This window comes from Balaenoptera ricei, chromosome 7 (assembly GCF_028023285.1).
Source record: "Balaenoptera ricei isolate mBalRic1 chromosome 7, mBalRic1.hap2, whole genome shotgun sequence".
Taxonomy (NCBI): domain Eukaryota; kingdom Metazoa; phylum Chordata; class Mammalia; order Artiodactyla; family Balaenopteridae; genus Balaenoptera; species Balaenoptera ricei.
Window position 1 is genome coordinate 69,941,644 of NC_082645.1, and position 18,031 is coordinate 69,959,674.

The following is an 18,031-nucleotide window of genomic DNA, read 5'->3' on the forward strand; positions in this document are numbered from 1 at the left end:
TAACACAAACAGTAAACCAAAATGCAGGCTATAGATTTTAGCTAAAAATAATGTATCAAGGGGCTTCCCTGGTGGCGCAGTGGTTAAGAATCCACCTGCCAATGCAAGGGACACAGGTTTGAGCCCTGGTCCGGGAGGATCCCACATGCCATGGAGCAACTAAGCCCGTGCGCCACAGCTACTGAGCCTGCACTCTAGAGCCCGCGAGCCACAACTACTGAAGCCTGCGCACTTAGAGCCTGTGTTCCACAACAAGAGAAGCCCCCGCAATGAGAAGCCCGCGCACCGCAATGAAGAGTGGCCCCTGCTCGCCGCAGCTAGAGAAAGCCCACGCGCAGCAATGAAGACCCAACACGGCCAAAAATAAATAAGTAAAATAAATAAATTTTTTAAAAAAAGTATCAATATTGGTTCATCGATTGTAACAAATGTACCACACCTGATGCAAGATGTTAACACTAGGTGAAACTGTGGGGTTGGGGAAGGAGTATGTGGAAACTCTGTACTTTCTGTTCAATTTTTATGTAAACCTAAATCTACTCTAAGGAATAAAGTCTATTAATTAAAAAAAAATGAGCAAACAAAAAATAACTGGGTTTAGTTTTCCCTCAACAAGAATAGAGAGCTCTACAGTAGTTCCAGAAAGAAACCAGTCTCTCGACTTACATGTCCATCTTAAGCATCTCTGACTAGTGAAAGACAGAAATTCAGGATCCTATGTAAACAAGTGAATTGGATCCTGATGGGTCTTAAACCAAATTCTGTTTGCCGGGTGCTGAAATCTCTTTGCAGTCAAAAAGAGCTTAGAGCCCCTTTCTATTATGGACTGAATCGTGTTCCCCCAAATTTATATGTTTATAGTCCTAACCCCAGTACCTTAGAATGTGACTGTATTTGGAGATAAGGCCTTTAAAGAGATAATTAATGTTAAAAGAGGTCAAAGGGTGGGCCCTAATCCAATATGACTGATGCCTTATAAGAAGAGGAGGAGACCCTGAGGTATGTTCAAGCACAGAAAAAGGTCATGTGAGGCCACAGCAAGAAGTCAGCCATCTGCAAGCCAAGGGGAGAGACCTCAGAAGAAACCAAACTTGCTAACACTTTGATCTTGCATGTCCAGTCTTCAGAACTGTGAGAAAATGTCTGTTATTTAAACCACCCAATCTGTAGTATTATGTAATATTCCTAACAGACTAATACACCTCTACTCTGGTATTTTGATTCTAATAACTGCCATTATCATCATAATTAAAAATCCAATTTTCTAATTATTTTAAATTTAATATTGCATGCTAACCTGGAAATTAGATTTCTTTGATCTTTAGATTATTTTCAGAAGTGGAACTTCATTACTTTCAAATATATAATGACACCAGACTGATGCCGTGAACAATAATGTTGTAAGATTTGTCCCAGTGAATAAATGTCAGACTTGTGTGATAGTTTAGTGCAAGTTCTGGGCAAAGAAAAATTATCTTATACATTTTTATGTTCTTTAAATTGTTAAATATGCCACCAAAATACAAGATTCTTGATAAATAAGAGTTGCTGATTGAGGTGTTTCAAGCTTAAGGCATTTTGCTAAAATCCATTCTTATTAGACATCTTCATTATTATTTTGAAATCCTCTTAAAAATAAGTAACATTCAGAAAAATAAATTTCAAGTTTTAACTTAGAAAAGTTAATCCTTTATCTAACTTACCTTGTCTGAATATGAAAATTGTTTGTAGTTCCTGTATGCTCATAATCATGAATGGCAGCGGCAAAGACCATTGCTAAAATTTCCAGTTCAGTGAGCCAGTGCTATTAAATTAAACAAAGATTCCATCATATCAAAAAGCAGAGTCAATGTTGTCTTTCTACAAAATAAATATTTTCATTGTATACAGTATAAATCAATATATAAAATTGTTATATGAATTTTAAATAATTTTTTCCCTATTTTACCTCCATTAATTGTGCATAATGGATTCTTCATGAGGCTGATGATTGTTTCATGGCTTGTTAATTTAAAAATTCAGACATTATAATTTTCCTTGCTAATTGGAAAAGAAGTAATTTTCTATGATTTAAAAGGTGAACTCTAAATGGATTTTGAATTTACAGCCTTACCAATTTGGGTTCTCATGAAATCATTTCAGTTTAGTGATTTTTAACATATTAACTCATACAACACTAAAATGTCTTTTAGCACAACTTTTGTAGAAGACCCTACTATTAGAAAATTTTCCACCTGTGAGTTGAAAATATTCACTTTGGTCATTAGAGAAACTGAACTTAGTTTTTATATTTAGAGATTTAGAAGAGTTTCCAAGAATTTATCAAGTTTATTCTTCATGATACATATATTCTATGACTATACAATTAAACTTAATAACAATGAAAGAATAAATGCTTTCACATAAAATCCAGAGCACTGATTCATATACATTGATTTTTTTGTTGTTGTTATCAAGTGGATGGTTTTAATAAAATTTCTCTACTGTTATAAGTCCATTTAGGTAATTTGATAGTTTATTCATTACTCACATTTTGCATAACACTTTAACTGCATTGTTCAATATGATAATCACATATGACTATTTAAATTAAAAATAAATAAAATTAAGGTCACTTTTTCAGTTGCAGTAGCCACATTTGAACTGCTCAGTAGTGGCAAGTGGTTATCTTATAGAACAGTACAGATACAAAATATTTCCATCACCACAGGAAGTTCTATTGGAGAGTGTTGTAAGTAGGTGGTACTTGATGGTAAGAATGGAGGATTCAAAGTGATGTGGAACTTGCTCTTAGTGGTTTTATGCCATACACTTGAAACAAAGACCTTGCACAAAGCAGCAGAAAAATATAAAGTACATGCATACTTAATGAAAACTCACAGAATAGAAGGGCAGATAGGACATCTATTTGGTGGCAGTGGATCTTGGAAGAAGGATGGACAAAGATTGGTAGCTAAATGCAAGGCTGGGAACAGAGAGATTCTAAATAGAAAGAGTAAATATGGAATGATACTATAGAGGCCTGTACGGAAATTGAATTGCTAATAGTACAATTGTGTTGGAGAGTCAAGTGAAGTGAGATTGAAGGTAGAGTATGGGAAAGAATTGATAAGCTACCTTGATTAGAGCTGATGAATTAAGATTTTGAATAAAAGGCAACAGGAAGACACTGTAGGTCCATGGGTCTAACAGTGGAGGTGACACTGTTGAGTCTCATGGTTGCTAAAGGCACAGTCTTATTCATCTTTGCTCCTTTCATATAACCCATCATGGTACTTGGCACATAGTAGGAACTTGACATTTGTCTGTTGAATTGAATTTCACTAGTTTTGCATTTGGAGGAGGTAATAGGGAATAGTGGAAAGAGACTGTGGAATCAGAGAATCCTGATTTTAAGCCTTTGTTAATCCTCAGGCAAACAAGCTATTTACCCTCTTAGGCACAGTTTCCATGAAAATAGAATTAGTGATCATTCCCATGTGGACTTTAAAAGAAATTTAAAGTTTATGTATGTGCTGTGCCTATTACAAGTCTTAATATACAGTAAAATACAGAATAAATGGCATTTTACTGAACTTATTACTTTAAATACATTGTTTAAGGTATTGAATCTGGAAAATAATAATGAGTTAACATATCTTTAGTGATTGCAATTCAAGAATAAATGCCTCACAGTTGGATGACTGAAGCAGAAATAATTTTTAGAACTAAGGAGAGTTGATATAACTAGCTGCACTGTGTTTATAGGTGCATTTAATGGTGAGTCATTAAAAGGAAGGAAATTACCTCATTAAAGGCCTATATTACGGCTGAACTGGGACTGAGCCTCCAATGTCCCCACTGAGACTGTGGAATTAAACACCATGAACTGAATAGCAATTGAAGTTAAACCAGATTTTGTAACCCCAGAAATCCATTGTTTTAATAAAGAAAATTGTTATTAGAAAAAAAATCACCTATTTTCTTAAGTATTTCCTATTGGTTATATTTAAGATTTACAGACTTACCTGTGATTTTTAAAAAGCAATATTCTATATCTACTATGATAATATAGAATATGAAGCTGCAATTGTAAAATAATTAAATTAGGAAATAAGAGATGAATTTTTTTTTTTTTTTTTAAATCAACTCCCTACCACTGTGGTTCTGTTGTCATTCCTGAGTTTGTGGCACATGGTTAGTACTTTTTTTTTTTTTTTTTTTAATTTTATAGCTACTTTATTTATTTATTTATATTTGGCTGTGTTGGGTCTTCAGTTCGTGCGAGGGCTTTCTCTAGTTGCGGCAAGCGGGGGCCACTCTTCATCGCGGTGCGCGGGCCTTTCACTATCGCGGCCCCTCCCGTTGCGGGGCACAGGCTCCAGATGCGCAGGCTCAGTAGTTGTGGCTCACGGGCCCAGCTGCTCCGTGGCATGTGGGATCTTCCCAGACCAGGGCTCGAACCCGTGTCCCCTGCATTAGCAGGCAGATTCTCAACCACTGCGCCACCAGGGAAGCCCAAGAGATGAATTTTAATTATAGATTATCTCATAAGTATTTAAAATTATTATCTTCATAACTGTCAAAATTGATTATACATGTTTCCTGTTTTTAGTCTCATTAATCTCTGCCTCCTATAAATAGTACTTCCTTCATCAATTCATCTTAATTATTGTCACAGTATAGTCTTAACAATTAAGTTTACATTATAAACTAGTTTGGGAAGAGAGAAACATTGAACATTCACACTTAATTGAAAAATACATCTATTTCATATTAGTGAAAGTAGAATTGGGAGCTGATTTTTATGTCCTTAGTTGACAATTCATTTTACACTGGTGTTGAATGAGAATTCTAACTCAGAAAATGGTCGTTTAAATTCATGAATTTTGTAAATGACTCATGATGACAAGTCAGAGAGAATAAGTCTGAATCATATCATTCTTCCCAACTAGAACAGTGGTCAGTACATAACCTAAGTTCTTCTGATTCCTAATGGGCAGAAATAAAGGGTTAAAATGAAGAGTCATGAGCAGTGTAGACATTGTGCTTCATCTAAACTGCATTTTGCCTAGAGAATTGCTCAGGTAGACATACTGTAAAATGCGCAGTCCTCAAATTATACCAGAGAGAGGTATTGACTGCCATTAATAGCATGTACAATGTTGATGGAAAGAAAGGAGGAGGAACGAACATTAACTGGACTTTTTAGGTAGCTGGTTTCATTTAATTTTTATAATCACCCTATTTACCATTTACTAGGTAAATGTTTTAAATCTTATTTGGCAAATAACACAGCTGAATCCTAAAGAATTGAATCAACCTGCCAAAGGTCACATAGCTCTCAAGGGGCAGAGCAGGAATTCCAACTAAAATCTGTCTGATTCCAAAATTTCTGTTCTTTCCACAGATCGCAATATTCCTTCCTTCTACAGATGACAATAGCCTTCATTATTCCAGGGTGGTAATATGCTGAATACATTCGTCCAAGGTTTCAAAAGCAGAATTTCTAGATAATTTAACTAAATATACTGATAGGTAGAGAAGCTAACAAAGCTTTTAGACTTAGGATGTAATTTTCATATCTGAATTATTTAATGTGTGTGTGTGTGTGTGTGTGTGTGTGTGTGTACGATAGAGAATGTATATGTGTATATGTATAGGCCTGGGAGAATTTTAGGTCAGAAAATCACATTGACATATTAGCTCCCGGTGTGTCTAAAACGGTGTAATTAACAACCCCTTTAGCTTACATGATAGGTAAGGTTGGACCTTTTTTTCTCTATCCCTTTGAATAGACTGAGGTACTTTACTATAACTTACTCAATATGGAAAGCGAGTATATTATAATAATATTAACATATAATACACATAAGTTAATATATAATATATAAATTAATAATAATTTTTACTAATAGCTATTATGCTTCAGGAACTAGGTTAGGATTACACATATGATATCGTTACTCCTCACTGTTGTACTACAAGGTAGTTAGTATTATTAACCACATTTTAGTGACAAGGGAACAGATATGGAGAGCAAGTGAGCTAGGAAGTGGGGAAGTAGGGTTTTAAATCTGTGTTTGCTTGCCTTGAAAGCCCACACTCTTCCTACTCTTCCAAACACTGTTGTATTGGAAGCCATTTACAAGAACAGAATTTCCATGTAGTTTGCAGAACAGAGACATAGTGGCGAATTTCTGTAGATTGGAGAAAAATAAAGTAATTTCAGAGTGTGAGGGGCTATTTCTGGGTGTAGTCAGTGGACTACAAGTTCCAAAGGAATAGTTTTCAAGTTATCTCTTTTTCTTCTACTCTCAGTATTAGAGGGAACACAGTGCCAGGAGCCCTCAAATACAAGTGCTCCCTTGCCAAGGCCATCAGATGATTTCATATTCAAAGAGACATTTGGAAGTGGCTTGGCAGCATTCGGTGAAGCATTTGCTCTTTAGCAAAGGGATCGAGCTACCACACCCCCCTATCACCGTGGCACTACACGTGGCTACAAATTAATTAAGTGACAAAAGGAGAGAGAGGGAGACAGAGGGTGTTCTAGCATCCTCTCTGCACTGCCTACTCCCAGGCCTGAGAGTGTCCCAATATGACATTAACAAACTGAAGGATGATCGCTTCATCCCAATCCCTTTCAGGCAATGGTCCTGCGAACATTTTGCAGGTGACAGGCTGCACTAGTCATCTGACAGTGCTGGGCTGCTACTGGAGTGCTCCATAAATGTCATGCTGATAAGACCATCTTGAAACAGCAGGAGATAGACTAAAACACTAAAGTAAGTGACCCTGTCTACTCCATATCAAATCCTAGGGGTTTCAGTTAAATGGATATTTCTGTAATGCTTTGTTTTTTGTTTCAAAGAACCAACACATTCATATGTATGAAAATTAACACTCTCCTACTACCATTTTTTTAATCCAAAGAAAAGCTTATTAAAATAACTTGCAAAAAACTCTCAAGCTGGCAATGTAACCTAGTTTTGACAAAATAGTCAATAAACTGAAAATTCATTTTGCCTTTCCTTTCATCATCAATCACAAAATTTCTCATTAGTTTAAATGTATTTTCCCGATCCTGGGCAACACTGACAGTCTCCCACCCGACTATTTTTGTAATGGCCAAACTAAGGGATAAGTAAAGAGTCCATCGACACTTTTTTTGGTAAAGGATGAATAAATTTAGAAATGTTTCTAAACCAAACCTGCTAAAGTAGAGTGAAGTTACATATCTCAAAAAGTGACTATGTGATCTTTACTAACAACTTTAACTTTCTAAGAGTCATGCCAGGCTGGGCCAGATTTCCCCAGTCTTCCAGAGAAGTTGGAATGACTTGTTAGATCCTGGAACAAGTCTTCCTTGCAAGTCTGAGGGTAAATGCACATTGTAGATTTGCATTTCTCTATTTACCCACCAATATAACATCCCTCATCTGTTCAATGTCACCTTCAGAACAGAGGTTCTGAAGCTGAACTAGGAGTCTTTTATTTGGTTCCCTTTACACTTGTGGTACTTAAGCAAAAATGTATTTCAAAACAAAATCCTCGTTTCCTACCAGCCTGGAATGGCATATATCTTCTGGTTGTACTTCATAATTAAAGCAGAGATATTTTTTTATACCAAAGTAGGCATTATTTTTCCACTCCCTTTTGTTCTGAAGAAACTTAATTAGTTCAGTTTCTGTTCCAGACTAACACTTAAATATTTCATTTTTCAGTTAACTTTTCAAAGCCACGGAATTCAGGAAAGAGGAAATGCCAAACACTTGAAATGAAAACCACCTCACTATCAGATTTAATTCCAAGGCCTTAGAAAGGAAAAGCAACTCTAACCAGGAAGATGTTAAAGAAACTTTTTCAAGTGTTAACAGCATCTGCAGCTGTTTGTCAGGAGGCACTTTGTTTTTCACTCTAATTGCCATGTATATCAAACCAAATGAAAACATAGAGTTCAAGAAACAGCTCTGACAATGAAGACTTATTAAACCAACAGAGCTTTAAAATAATTTGTGTGTATGTGTGTGTGCACACGCACACATGCTAGAAAGAGAAACAGATAGAAAGTTACATATACTACTTTAAAAAATCTTACAATATTCCGAAGCTACATCTTTGAAAGTTTGAGTTTCTACTTATTATTGCTAAGTTCTACTTCCTCCCTTTAAATGTCAAATCAGACTCCTGGAATGAATGGTGAGTAAACTTCAACCAAGGACCAAGTTCAGCCATGACTGCATTTGACTTGGCTCGATGGGCACATTTATATCTTAACTGGGTGATACCCACATTTACATCTTAAAAAGAGAAAACAAAGGTATAAGGTTAACATCACATATAATTCAGCCTTCTAGAAGGTCACAAGAGAGTCATGCATCAGTGAAGGTTTTTGAGATTTTAACCTCCCCATAGTAGGGATTAACTCCAAAGCAGGTTATATTACTTAGTGATCCTGCCAATATAATGCATATTTCTATTGAATTGGCAGTGATATTCCAAGAAAATTCTTCATTAAAAGCCCAGCTGAGCTCCCAGCTATTAGCCATTATCAACTGCCAGCCATGTGAGTGAACCACTGTGGATGTCTTGCCCAGTGATGTCCTCAGATGTCTTTGACCATAGTTGCTAGCTGGTCACAATCACACAAGAGACCCCAAATGAGAACCTTCTAGTTGGGACCCTTCTAACTACAGACACCCATGAGAAACAATGATAAATTATTGTTTTAAGCCACTGAGTTTAGAGTAGTTTGTTTTGGAGAAAACAGATAATTGGAACACGGGGCAGGAGTAGAATCTGAGCCCAAGGCATTGATGGATCTGCAACATCTTGGAGGCAAAAAAGACGGAGAAGTAAAATAGATAATTTCTTCATTCATCACGTGAGACACCTTTGGATGAATCATAGCAAAGGGATCTTATGTGTAGTAAACCACACACTGGATTCTGGGGGAAAATGTATACAATTATCATCTGTATACAATAAACTTGGGAGAATCATGTACCTGCTACAAGTTTTCAAGATCTTCAGGACTCTACACTGTGGCCCTAAGGGCTTTGTGTGGGACCAGGTAAGGAACACAGTCTCTGGGGCAGAATGATGAGATATGGAGGAGTACTAGTTACACAGATCTGAATGCCAATGAGACTTACCAATAAAAAGAATGTGACTTTTGAAATCTAAACAGGTAGGCAATGTAAATTATGGGGTTTGGTGGACCATTCTACTTATATGCATTTTATGGTACTGCTTCAGCCTAGGTTGATACATGAGGAATCAAAAATGTACTCAGATTCTGGGGATCTCACATGGCTCATACCCTTTTGAACCCATCCCAGTTTGGAATCTTCAGAAGGAAGGACTTCCCGTCCCTTTTTATCTCTTGGAAGTAATCCTATGCTCTAAGACACTACAGAAATTCTAGGCAGTCCCGGACTTCCCAACATCTACTCATTTTTGTCCCAGGATTTGCACTGCTGAACCATTTATTCACTCATCAACTGATTCATTCAAATACAAAGAGGAGGAAGAAGAATTCGGAAAAATCCAAATGAATAATTTCCAAAAACCCCTATTAGGATTTGATTGTAATTAGCAATGCAAACATGTAAAAGAAAAAAAGCTACTGAGGTCAGCTTGGGTGATGAAAGGAGGGGAGAGCACTACAACTAACTTTGATTCCAAAGACTTTTTCTCTAGGTCACTTTTCTGGGGGTTGATACCTATGGGAAAAGGAATTTACAAATGAAAAATGTTACACAGTCCAAATTTTGAAAAATTTGTGGTCTATTTTCATTTGCTTCTGGAGATCTTTTTTCACTGAGTTAAAATATTTTTTGAAAAATGAATATTATAAATAACTCATTAACCCTCAAAAATCCAGAAGATTATTACTTATAATACTTTTTTGAGTATTAAAGAGACAGTGAGAAGGGAACGGAATTTGATGTTGCAAACTAACAAACTTCAGTTACAAAGACTTTCTTACCATGATACCTGTATGAAGCATTATGTAATGCACAGTTTGAGTGACATCAGCTGCATGGATCAAATTGTGATACGGATTTTTGTACTTGCTGTAACCAACTTCTAAAGCTTCTGCGAAGGCAATTAGGCAAGAAACAGGAATCTGCAGAAAGTAACAATTATGATTATATTTTGACCAAAAGAGTGGCACTAAATCAACATGAGCACAAAGATGTTTGGGAATGGGATACATTAGTGAGTCAGATGTGGGCAGTAGTTTCTTGAAGTTAAATGTGGATTGTTCTGAAAAAACACTTCATTAACCTGTCAGTTTTCAATGCTGAGAAGGATTATAACCCCCAAGTGTTTAGTTAAGATAGATGAAATAACAGTCTTACCCATACAGCAATCTTTAAATTTTGTATCTTCCGGAGTCAGATAAGAAGGCTAGTTCTTAAAGGGGTAAAATTTTCCAATTACAACTGTTGAAGTCTAGTTTTTCTATCGGTAATTCAAGGGGGTTAAAATAAATGACCTCCCAGTAAATTCTAACTCTAAAAATAAACACGATTCCATAGATACAGGCTCAGAAATCTGAATCAAATCTGTTGCTGAGATGGCTCTAAGTGAAGTTAATTAGAAACCCTTTCATTTCAATTTAAGAAAAGCTGCCAATAATGGTTCATTCTGCATTTTAGCAAAATCATATTTCTTTAAGACATAGATTCCAATCTTTACATGAGTGTTCTGTGAATAATTCAGGGGGATGTTTGTATCTTGTTGGAATGAGTCTATCATGGCCTTATGATACCCCAGTGGATATATAGAAATGTCAGTGATTTGTAGAGAATGGCTATATCAAGTGGTGAACTCGTCCCCTTAGTTCTGTGATCTGACAACCCAGAAACATTTTTAAATGAATTGATTAATGACCCAATGTTCTGCATTTTCATTCCTATTCAGATAACTCATTCTAAGAGCATTTTACTTTTGTTCCATGTTTCTGACCTTGAAACGGTTGATAAGATCATATCTGGTAAATAGTTCATAAATCATAAACTTCAGACTATGTTCTCCACTTGCTTCATTCAAGGCAAATACATCAAAAGACCATTTATCAACATCCTGTAGGAAAAAAAGTAAATATTTTAGTTGGCAATATCATATGATTCTGTTTCTTTCTATGAAAAAATTCTTGGAAAGCTCAGGCATTGTACATCCAGCAGGTCAGATTTCAATTCAGCACATCAAACTTCATTTTTACCAGTGTCTGATGTGACAGGGACACTTGGTATCTATGGATCCACAAAAGTGAGGTCAATAATGCTTAAGATCTTCCCCTTAATCCCAAGGTTATCCAATTTGATGCAGTAAACCTGATAACTCTATAACACTGCCCATATTCTTAGTGTCTCTCCAAATGCATGCCATAAATCATTTTCCCAGAGTGGGCCTCATTTCAAGGTGGAATTGCAGGTTATGTGGGTGGTGTAATTGAGAAAGAGGGGGAAGATAGCCCCAATTTATCTTTCCCACCCACCCACCTGCTACACTGCTTGAAATTCTACCATTTAAAAGTTACTAATTTGGTTTAAAGATTTGATATTTTATGTCTTTTTTTTTTTTTTTAAGATGAAGATGCCCTAGAGAGACAGAGTTCTGTCTCTCGGTAGAGTACTACTCCCTTATTACTCACTCTAACAATGGCTGATTCATTTTTACTTTCTACCAGGGCCAGATTGTAAGATGAAGGAAGTGGGTCTCTTGATTGAGGGGGAGGTTAGGAATTTCGGCATTTCAGGCAATTCCCGGGGGAAGTGGTCAGGCCTGTAGGGAAATAGATACCCTAGGAAAGTACCCCCTAACTGTGGGAAAGAGGGCAATGAGCAGGTATATCCAACCACTCCAGCCACCTCAGGATTTTGAGTCAGGTAATTCCAGGACAAAAACTTGCAGAGGGGTCCACAAAATGGACTTGTAGCAAGTGGTATCAGTACATTAAGGAGGTATTAAGTACATCAGTACATTAAGGTGAAGTTTGAGTTGTAATAGTAAATAAATCACTGAAACTTAAAAATCTACAGAAATACAGCAGAATCAGTTCTAATGATTATCATAAATTATTAGTAAAGAAGGTCTAGTGTTTGCATACACACAACAGGTTTAGTATTGAAGAGTAATTGGACAACCTTAAAGCTATACATTAATTTTGAATTTGAGCAGGCCCTGTTTAGAACTTCATTCATTTAACACATTTCACAGAGGCCAACAGTACATGCTGTAACATGCTGAAACTAAACTGAAAATCTGATAAAAAGTATCCAAACCATCTCTTAAAACTATTTCTTTCGACAAATAGTAACAATAACATCAAACGTGTTTTTAATCATTTCAAAACACCAGTGAAATATTTTTTGGTTTCCTTGTGTACCTTTGTTAAATTCCTTGCCTTTAGCCCTAATTTGATCCCGAAATACTTGCTTGATGGGTTTGTAAATTTAAAAATCTCTCAAAGTTCTGTTAGAAGGCATTTAGCATCAATAAAGCTCAAAGGAGACCAACAAATCTCATCAAATTCCAAAACTAACACAGAAGAATTAGTTCAGACTGTTAACAGGCTGCTATTTACAGTTCCCACTAGGGGTTTCCCACTGAGTAAAAGCTTTGCTCTCCATTTTGGGGGATTTTTTTAATCAACAAGGGTGATTTACATCTGTAAACTACTGCAGATGCTTGGCTTTTACTTTGTCATATTGAGAACAAACAAGACAAGGAAGTATCTCAGTAAATTAGAATTATTAAAACATTCTTAACTTAGTGATAATTCTCTTCAAGCTGTTAGTTCATGTTTCCCCTACACTACATTTTAGAAAAATGTTTACATTCTCTCATACCACAATACTCTGTTAGCTGGTTTCTAAGAAAAATAAATAAAAATAAGTAATTTTCTTGCACACAGTTCAGGAAATAATGAGGAAATCAAAATCTCTCAAGAGCCAAGGAGTAATTAATATCTGATAATGTGACATTTCAGTTATATACTTGCCTCTATTATCGCTTTAGAAACATGAATATAAAAAAGTTTCTAAGAAAAACAAACTACCTTTTTAAATGAATAAGATTAAAATCTAATATGCAGCAGAGAAAAAAACAAATGCAAAGGGATGCTTTAAAGGAAATTAAAGAACAAAAGAAAGCAATATAGATTTAAACTAGGAAAGGAGTTTAATAAATCAAAAATAAAATAACCCAGTATATTCTGTTGCTAGTATTCTTTAAATTTGTGGTTAATACAGGAAAACCACCATAAAACTGTTAGAGGAGACAAAGTTGAATTTTCTACCCAAATTAAGTGATGGAATGAAATAAGGAATGTAGAATGATGAGCCTACAAAATGCCTCTTTAGTAATAAAGTCTAGGAATAGTGTGTGCGTGCACACACACACACATGCAATGGGAACAAGCAAGTCAAAAACTTTCACCACTTCAGATTTTCAACTCTAGTTATTTCTAACACATATAATACTGCAGTTGGGCCTCAGACTAGGGCAGCCACAGGGAAAGCCAGAGACAAAAGATATGAACTTCTTTTTTGTTTCCTTTCTTAATTTTATCTTACTTTTTATATTTTCTTGGACCTAAAATTCTAAACAATTTTACTCCATATAAGTTTTGCCTTTAACCATATTTGACTGAAATATCTTTTTATTTATAAAGCATTCAACTCTTTCATAATATATAGTAACAAAATATGTGTATTCTGACAAGTGCTGGTTCCATCTCAAAACTGAATTCAAGATCCACCTAAATAAAGCATGAAGAAGAAAACATAACACACACACGTGTGTGTGTGTGTGTGTGTATATGTATGTATTGATATAGTTTGTTAGTGTAAATTGATCCTCATTTAAATCTACGAGTCATGACTTGAAACACATGACATTTTGTAAATGGTTAAAATATTTTTTACATTCCAACATGTAAGCTGCAGCAAAGACCTGTTCTCATTTTCTCCTAGTCCTTTTAGGGAGATTAGAAAAAATGACTATTTGAAAAACTAAAATAATTGAAATTTTTTTTACCTTTAATGTTACTATGACAGCTTCTGGATATGCCAACCCAACCATGTGATAGGATTTTCTGTACATTCTGAAAAAGAAAAATAAGTGTATACGTAAAAATCAGTTACTCAAAGTTTTCAGCTATTTCTTAAGAACAAAGAAAAAATTACCTTTGATTTGTTTACCTTGTATCATGTTACAGTCTCCCTTTGTGGCAACAATGATAACTATTTTCACCGCTTATTAAGCATCTACAATGTGACAGATGCAAATAGTACATTTGCATCACAACCACAAAGTCAGTGTGATTTTAGATTCTATGTGAATAGGTCTTTCCCTAAACGTCATCTTATTAAAAACAGAGACTGGCCTTTGCACGGGCAGCAACAACACCTTTCAGCATGCCACCACGTGCATGACAGCACAGTAGTCTCGTTTTGTGTCTATTTGTGTTCCAAAATTTTCAGTCTGGAAGCTGAATGTCATGGAAATGTTTCCTTTACAGGTGTTTTTTTTCCACAAAATAAAAATTACAGGAGGGAATATGCACTATCATCAGAATTTACAGAGCCTTTTTTTTTAAGTTAAAAATATTGGAGGAGAACATATTGACAAAAATTGCTTAAGTTTGTTCAAATTGTCATTTAATATTGTTTAATAAAGATTATCCAGAAAGAACAGGGTGTTTCTATTTTTATAATAGCATCAAAAACAAAAATATTTTTTATTAATCAGTAATTTGTTGGAGTTTTCCAGCTTCCAATGGACAACCAAGATGACTTAAACCAAATATAAGAAACTCCTCCATTGATTCATGCAAAAATAGAATCAACATGATACCCTAATGGGTAGAAATAGCAATAGGTTTCTAATCAGGACTGAAAGAAACATGGCTCCGCCACAAAGTCCTGTGAAGAAAGCATTTAACTGATTATTAATCATGTCCCTTAATTTTTATATTGTTAGTCCACAAGCAAGCTGCCTTCCTAGACTATACTGCAGTAAACTCTCTTCCCAAGATGCTTGGACAAAACCATAATTTAATGATTATATCTTTAATTTATATTGGGGGTCAATATAAGAAATATTAGAACATAAGAAAATATTCTGCATCTTTTATAAAACCACTATGGGAGATACTAACCTTTTGATTCAATGTACCTTATATTAAAAATCCTTAAGATATTACTCAGTTTCTATGTAAAAGCTATCATTTTTTTCAAGATAAGAAAAGCCAAGTAATTCTTCATGTTTTCCTTTTTAATCTTCACTTCTTGGAAGCTCAGAAGTAAAATATTGTATTTACTTACATAGAGACTAGACTTCCTTGATAAAGTATCTTCCCATTTTATTACAGAGACCTTGTTACTTTATTTCCATGTTCCCATTTTATGTTTATCTTAAATGACCTTAAATAATTTTTAGGTATGGCAATCAGTTATCATAAAAATTTATCCTTATCCTCTATCTCAATTGGAAGATTTCTTATAAGAAAAACACCTGTGTTAATTACTCCACTGAGATAGGTATAATTATTCTAATAATGCAGGGCAAGGAAACTATTTAATCACACTACAAAAGGCCCAGAAAATAATTGCTGTCAGTAATGATATTTAGTTCCTTTTTTTTTTTTTTAAGGAAACAAGTAGTCTTTTCTATCTATTTGTTGAATCATTACTAAAAAATGGAAGTATGGGGAAAATGGAAGGATGATGGGCAAGGAAATAAAAAGGTCAGGAATAAGAAACCTTAAAAATTAAGTAACTAAATCAGTGTGACTTCATGGCACAAAAGGCAGTATGATGGAGCAAAGAACACACATGCTTTGGATCGCAGGTTAGCCAATCACTAGTGTGACCTCTGGAAAGCTATTTAATGTCAGTCATCTGTAAAATGAGGATAATTACATGCTTTTTATGAAGAGTAAATGATATAAAGGCCTAGCATAATATTATAAGTACTTGATACAAGAAAGCCGTTATTATCAGTGTTACTGTTCTCATCAATACCATTGGCTCCAATTCTGACGTCCTTCAAGGCTCTTTGGACTCAGTGAGAACTTTGATGTTTCTTAGACTTGGATCAGGTTGAGAAATGAATATCCCTGTATATTCTCATTATATGCAATGTAAAGAAAGACAAGAAAGAAGGTTACTCATCCAAGGAGAAGGAGAAACTTCCCCATTATCATTTTCTAACCCTATAATTGGGAATAGCATATTAGGATGAAAACTTAGAAATAGAAAATTAGGATGGAAAATTAGGACTACTCATTCTGGAATCAAATGAATGTGGGAGAAACCTTAATACAGTGGCCTCACACTTGAGTAAATAGTCACTACATTACAAGTTGCTGAAAAAGAATAATGGATTTCCTGTTCTCCTACAGGTGGTTAAAGTCCAGCTGGAAATACGGTAGATTATTTTAGGAAGGTTTTTACTACAGTTACAAAATATAATTCAAAAACTTAAAAAAAAAAACCCCACTATCTTATGCCAGACACAGTGCTAAGCAAGAGACTATTCAGTGAAGAACAAGAAAAATATAAGTGCTGCTTTCATGGGGTTTATTCAGTGGCAAAGAGGGACAATAAATAAGAAATAATATATGATTAAAAACAGCACTAAATGCTATGAGGGAAACCACTGGTTGGGAGAGAGAAAGTGATGAACAGTATACAGAGTAACCAGGAAAGGCCTCTGGAAAGATAGAAAGGGCTAGCCAGAGTGAAGGGTGGGGAAAATCATTTCTGATAGAGGGAATAGCAGGATTACTGGTCCCAAGGGAAGCAAGAGTTTAGGGATATTCATGGAGTTGAAATCACACTAGTGTAGATATTCAGGTAAGGGTGAAGTAGCATTAGATGAGTCTAGAAGGTAAGGGGGCCTAGTCATGCAAAGCCACGATACAGAAGTTGCCATTAATACCAAGTGTAATGGTATATCAAGTGAAATGGTAGAAACAATCAGATGGTTTTAAGCTTAAGAATGACAGGAACTGGGGCTTCCCTGGTGGCGCAGTGGTTGAGAGTCTGCCTGCCAACGCAGGGGACACGGGTTCGAGCCCTGGTCTGGGAGGATCCCGCATGCTGCGGAGCGACTGGGCCCGTGAGCCACAGTTGCTGAGCCTGCGCGTCTGGAGCCTGTGCTCCGCAACAAGAGAGGCCGCGACAGTGAGAGGCCCGCGCACCGCGATGAAGAGTGGCCCCCGCTCGCCGCAACTAGAGAAAGCCCTCGCACAGAAACGAAGACCCAATGCAGCCAAAAATAAATAAATAAATAAATAAATTAATTAATTAAAAGAAAAAAAAATTTTTAAAAAAAAAGAATGACGGGAACTCATTTATATTTTAAAAATCACTATAGAATGACTTGTTTGGAGAGGGCAAGTGAGGAAGAGGGGAGCCTAGTTGAAAGCTATTGTCATATTTCTGATGGCAGGTGACAAAGGCTTAGTTTGGGGTTGCAGGAGTGGAGTTGAGAAAGTGAGTAGGCTCAGGATACACTGGGGTAAGCAAATTGCCTGGACTTGCTGAGGTATTGATTCTTGGGAGGCGCTGCTTGAGAGGACTCAAAAAGACTTTCTAAGTTTCAAGATTGAAGATGATTGTTTTTGAAAATTCAACATAAACATATCTCACTCTGTTTACACACTTACTAATGGGGATTCAAAAGTAATTTAAAAATTTCATTTCCATGTGTTTTTAGCACATTGATTTCTTCAAGACTGCTTGCTAATTTAGTTACCTTAGGTACGTTTTGATATTTCTGCGTAGCATATAAAAAAAATGAAAGTTTAACGTGTCAATATATTTCACAGAATTTGTCTTGATTTTTCTATTTAATGGGAATGGAAATTTAGTTGGTTTACTTTTATAATTTACACTTCTTTTCAGTTTGCCAAGTTCTGCAATATTTTCTTAAAAAAGACAAAATATACATTCCTTCATTAAAGCAAACATGCTCTCTTTTTTCTCTGATTCTCTCACTGACTTTCTGAACTATGATTTAGATGTTT

General features: G+C 35.5%; 1 protein-coding gene across 4 annotated transcripts in view; it reads right to left on the bottom strand.

The window, feature by feature from the left end:
* Positions 1–18,031, bottom strand: part of PDE1A (phosphodiesterase 1A) — a 266,843-nt gene that overhangs the window by 67,738 nt on the left and 181,074 nt on the right. For all 4 annotated transcript variants that reach the window (XM_059928274.1, XM_059928273.1, XM_059928275.1 and 1 more), the window contains exons 4-7: positions 14,035–14,101; positions 10,960–11,076; positions 9,974–10,114; positions 1,704–1,804 (exon numbers count right to left, since the gene is read on the bottom strand). In XM_059928274.1, the coding sequence (XP_059784257.1) occupies positions 1,704–1,804; positions 9,974–10,114; positions 10,960–11,076; positions 14,035–14,101 (426 nt within the window). The remainder of the gene's footprint in view (positions 1–1,703; positions 1,805–9,973; positions 10,115–10,959; positions 11,077–14,034; positions 14,102–18,031) is intronic.